The sequence below is a fragment of the Atta cephalotes genome (genome assembly GCF_000143395.1).
Source record: "Atta cephalotes unplaced genomic scaffold scaffold00001, whole genome shotgun sequence".
Classification (NCBI taxonomy): Eukaryota; Metazoa; Arthropoda; class Insecta; order Hymenoptera; family Formicidae; genus Atta; species Atta cephalotes.
Window position 1 is genome coordinate 9,241,210 of NW_012130065.1, and position 5,548 is coordinate 9,246,757.

At 33.5% G+C, this 5,548-nt stretch overlaps 1 protein-coding gene across 1 annotated transcript; it reads left to right on the plus strand.

Annotated features, from left to right (window-relative positions):
• Positions 1–297: 297 nt before the first annotated feature.
• On the plus strand, positions 298–5,323 carry LOC105626334 (biorientation of chromosomes in cell division protein 1-like 1). Its single transcript, XM_012207639.1, has 3 exons — positions 298–429; positions 1,224–5,005; positions 5,215–5,323. The coding sequence occupies exons 1-3, from the start codon at positions 298–300 to the stop codon at positions 5,321–5,323; spliced, it is 4,023 nt and encodes a 1,340-aa protein (XP_012063029.1).
• Positions 5,324–5,548: the final 225 nt, after the last annotated feature.

The window sequence follows — 5,548 nt, forward strand, 5'->3', positions numbered from 1 at the left end:
ACATATTTTAAATTATTAAATAAAAAGATCGATTGAATTGAAATTTTAATTAAATCGAGAAAATATCCGTAAGATTACAAAATATTTGAGATCTCTTTCAGAGCGGTTAGCAGTAAATGCGCACAAAGCGGAAAGCGCACGAAATGTGAGGAAATATGGCCGCGATGATTGCGGTACGTGTTCCTTGACGAAAGTCTGGAGGTTGGTGTCAATCAGTCAAAATGATCGTCTCTTTTGTTTCGTGACGAGCGAAGTGGAGTAAAGTCTAGCTTCAGCAACTGGCGTTCTCTTAACAACATGGAGTTAGGCCTGTCCAGTACGTTGTTAGCCGGTGATCCACGATTAATTGATCACATAGTGGGTGAAGTTAAATCCCAAGGTATTTTTGATCAATTCCGAAAGGAATGTATTGCCGACGTTGATACAAAGGTAATTCTCGTAGCTGATTCTTGATAATGACTTCTTTTGTAGAAAAAAATTAAAGTTTTCTGCCTGACTTCTTTGGGTTAAGGTGATCCTACATGATCAATAATACTCATCAGTAATATTGATTAGTAATATTAATAGTACACATCAATATTTATATTATTTTTACAACCTTACACAATTAATATTATTGACAATATATTTCAATTTTGTTTTACGTACAATGTCTATTGCACTGTGACATAGATCCTAAAGTGGTACTGATCCTCAAGAATCAAAATCCACATTACTTTCTACATCAGTATTCTACATCAATCCATCAATATTAATCATAATAATAAATTCAATAATAAATTTATTCATTCTAACAGTATTACTGACCTAGTAGGATCACCTTTAGAGGTTAAATAGACATAATTAGGCCATGTTCATATTGCTGCTAGTTATCAGTGTATATATAACAAGATTTTCAGTATTGACAGTTAATTAGTAATAATATACGAACATGTCTTAGTATAAGGCATAACTATAAAAAGCATAACTGTAAAAAATGTTAATTTTTATTTTTATAATAATGTGATACTTATGTGATTTATAATATTTATATAACAAAAGCTTTTAATAACCAATTATCGTTATATTTTTGTTAAGTTTTAATTTTTAGATTTGAATTTTTAATAGTGAATGTACTATATATTTCTAGAACAAATGTTGCATATATATTATATAAAAACTAACTTATTTAATAAAATATATATTAATATAATATATCTAATATGACATATGTATAATTTCAGCCTGCATATCAAAATCTAAGGACAAGGGTTGAAGGCTCTGTAAATTCTTTCCTCAGTAAACAAGTATGGAAACCAGATTTGAACAAGAATCAGCTCAGAGAAACTTTGCGCAAGCATATCCATGATGCACCATATCTAGATGCTGGCGTGGAACGGATAGTGGACCAAGTGGTGAATCCCAAGGTCTATTCAGTTTTTATGCCACAAATAGAAGACGTGGTGTATAAGTTTCTGGGTATAGAGAGGCCAAAGATAAAAGAAAAGAATGGCGCTTGCGGACTTAAAGATTTATTACCTAAAGATTTGGACCCAGTCTCGCCAGAGTCTGATAAAAACAGCTTGAAGGATGAATCTCTCGAATCTATGGATATAAACGATGTAAATAATCTTGATGAAAAACAAGATGAAAAAGTTGACGAACAGAAGCCACAAGAAGGAGAAATATATAAGGATAAAAATAGAGCTGATTCAGAAAATGGATACATTTCCTTGGAAGAAAAAACTTTAGACGAAGCTTGTAAAATTTTAAGTAAAGATGGGAGTAATTCAAACTTAAACACAACTGCAAAATCGGACGATAAAGTGGACGAAGAAGAGGAAGAAGTCAGTCCAACATTTGAGCCTATTGACATTATGAATTTAAATGAATCCAACATTTCCAACGATTCGCATTTATCGGGAATATCAGAATTAACGAGTCATCGATCTAGAAGTCCAAATTTCTCCAACGAATTGTCGCGGGATAACTTTGAGTATAGCAATCAAGATTCTCAGCTTAGCAAAGTTTCCTCGGATTCTCGGCTGTCAATAGTGACAGACTTTGGTTCCTCTAATCATGCTTTAACACCAGTTCATGATTCCTCGAGAGATGAAACAACAAAGGATAAAGGCGAAGCTTTTACTAAAAATAGTAAAGATAATTTCAAAGCAATCAGAGAATTCGATTTGTCTAAAAACAAATCGACTAAAAGTAATTTTGATTTTGTTAAAAGTAAAGATATGCAAGATTATAAAGACACGAAAGATTTCAAGAGTACTAAAAGTATATCTTCTAAAGAAAATTCTCGTGATGCCACAGATAGCACTATTAAAGATAAATATGAGCATAAAAATAAAGAGAAGAACAAAGACAGCGAGTCCATCAAATCATCAAAAAGTACAAAAGAAAAAGCTGCTAGTAAGGAGACAAAATATTACAAAGATAAAAATAATGAGAGGAAGAAATCGAGTAATGAAAAGTATGATAAACATAACAGCGAAAAATACGATAAACACAGTAAAAGTAAACCTAAAGATAAAATTGATCAAGTCAAGGAAAGTTCTGACAAAATTAAAGATATTCCAGAAAATTTAAAAGATAATAGTAATAAATGCAAAGATGAGAAACCTAAGGAAATGGATAAAAAAGATAATATTAATAAGGAAGTGAAAGATTTGAAAGATATTTATAAGGAGAAAATTAGAGAACTTCGAGAAAAGAAGGAATTGACTGAGAAAGAAAAATTGAATAAGGACAAAGATGTTAAACTTATTAAAGAGATTAAAGATAAAAAGGATCCCCTTAAAGATAAAAAATCAAATAAGAAAGAGCACAAAAGTTCATCATCATTATCATCATCGTCAAAAAATCCTATGAGTCATCATGAAAATAAAAGCAGCAAGACATCGGAAAAGATTGTAGATGGAAAAGATAAACGATCAGATTCAAAGGATAAAGCAAAACGAGATGAGAAACGATTGCTGAAAGAGAGTAAAGGTAAAAATCATTACAGTAGCAAGTCAGATTTATCGGACAAATCTGACAAGTCAGAATCAAAGAAGGCTTCCAGAAGTGAGAAAGAAGATAAGGGAAAGGTAGATGTGAAAAAGGATGTCAAGACGAGCAGCGAGAAAGCGACAAACAGTAAGAAGGACATGAAGAGCCACTTACAACAGGGCAAGAGTTCAGATCGTCCCGAAAAATCAGATGGTAGAAAGGAATCAAAATCCGATAGCCCATCTAAGGATAAAAAGCGTAGAGAGGATAAAAAATCCAAAACGAAGGATGATCACTCGAGTTTACGGAAAAACTCGAATGATCGGCGTTCTACAGATAGGGATGGTTCGAACGGTTCAAGTAATAAAACCTCACCATCCAGCAACTCAAATTCTAATGTGACAAGCAATAAATCGAACAATTCGAGTTTGACAAAGGATAATCATGTCAGTAATTCTGGTAGCGAAACATCGGATGGTATCGAGGAAACGCAAGTAAATGATTCAAAATTATCGCATTGTAAATTACCTCATAAAATCAGTTCGCAATTACTGACAAATGAAAAGAGTTATTCAAAGATGGAGAATGATAATAGCAACGAAGTATATGGACAAGAAGAAGAAAACACAAATCCACGTGACATAAATCTGCCGTTAAAGAAGAGATTGCTGTCAGATAAAGATGGTAATTCAACTTCTGATGTGAAGCTCAAGAAACCGAAATTCGCAAAAAACATACACGAAGCTAAAAAATTGATGAAAATTAGGAAACAAATGGAAAAACAGAAACTTAAAGAGGATAAAAAGGTAGAGAAAAAAATTGTACAGGAAGCAGACCAAACGAGTCAATCGAATACGAAGAATGCCGATAATCTTGAGGGCGTGCCGGACGATGAACGAGTACAAATTATAGAGATTCCCGATGAAGAATACGAAGAACCTTATCCCGAAAAAGATGAACCTCCTTTAATGTTGGATGAGAGGTCGATAATAATGCCAGGAACCGAGTCTTGTACAAACGACTTCTTAAAAGAGTTGTACATAAGGCAGTCTTCAAGTGAGATAGTATCAAATGTACCATTAGAAGAAACACAGGCTACACAAAATTCTAAAATTGATGAGAAACACGATGCGCAGTGTATTGAAGATGTAGAAGATTTGCAAGTCTCTAAAAAGAGATATAAGGATGACATTAAGGAAGATTTAAAGAACAAAACACTAGAACGTATGATTGTTAGTGAAGAAAATCGTCTACAAGCGGAGGAAACACCTGTTTCGCAGAAACTGGAAGAAACCGCAGCTCCAGAAAAATCAGAACCTGTGAAGCATGAAGGAAGCAACGTGAAACAATCAACAGAGAAGAATACGGAGACACGAGATTATAATCAAGTGGAAATACAGGATGATAACGAAGAAATGAAGAATGACAATCCATGGGAAATACGAGACGATAATAAAGAATTATCGGATGAAAAACAAACAGAAACCTATGCGCCATCCAAAGCTAATACAATAGACTCACATACTGATTGTATGGAAAATAAATCTTCGTCCTCCGCGATCAGCGAGGATAACGAAGACTGCCGTTACTTCAAGACTGATAATGAGAAATCGGAAAGGTTTTCCAACTTCTTAGAATCTCTAGAACTTGTAGAGAACTCGTCTTTGGAGGACATAATAGAAAGTTTAGGTGGCAAGGTGATTTCTTCGATACCGAAGTCCATGGCGGCACCACCGTTACCGAAATTGCGTAAACGTTCGTCTAGTCCCTTGTCAGACATACTAGTAAATAATTCGGACAACAATAATGATGGCTATAAGCAGAAATTGTCATCCTTGCCCAATGAAGACGTTGTTAACGTCGTCAAAAAGAGGAAATATACTAAGAAACCCAGATTCTCGAATGTATGTAGTTCACAAGGGATCTCGAATGGCGAGAACTTTGTCATGCCTTTGAGCCCTGACAGCGATGTGTCGGCCACGAGCGATAAAACAGCGTCGACTAATGTGATCAAAGAAGAAAAGAGGTATGTTACATTTTTTTTTTGAGATTTTTATATAGTGCAAAATTATTTATATACTTGTTATATTTATTTTGTTATTATTATACATGCTTTGTATCTATTCTATAAATGCGCGGATTGACTGTATCGTTTTAAATAAATATTAATTTCTCGAGAAGAATCACTTGAGAAGGATCAATTCTGTTTAACATTATTATTCCTTCAAATTGCAGCCGTGTTAGGACCAGTCATCAACGATATTCAAGCGATGACTTATATAAACCACGTCCATTATTTTCAAGTTCTTCTCGTCGAAGCAGACGATCGAATAATCAAGCATAGCTAGTGCCCCAAGGATTCAGCTTGAACAATCTTTGTACAATTTCCAATTTGTATTTATTTCATTTCATTATACAGTAACATGCATTATATATTAATACATTAATTTCTTACTTTATTATAATTTAACAAAATATTTTTTTGTATTCACATATAAGTCTAATGTCATTTATTGTTTTATTTCTTTGTCATTAAACAATAATGCCGTACAAGTATACGCATAATTGG

Excerpts from the sequence above, each read along its gene's own strand:
- LOC105626334 (XM_012207639.1), top strand. The coding sequence starts at position 298 with ATGGAGTTAGGCCTGTCCAGTACGTTGTTAGCCGGTGATCCACGATTA. Across the intron at positions 430-1,223 it reads TTGCCGACGTTGATACAAAG|CCTGCATATCAAAATCTAAG; the intron begins GTAATTCTCGTA and ends GTATAATTTCAG. Across the intron at positions 5,006-5,214 it reads GTGATCAAAGAAGAAAAGAG|CCGTGTTAGGACCAGTCATC; the intron begins GTATGTTACATT and ends TTCAAATTGCAG.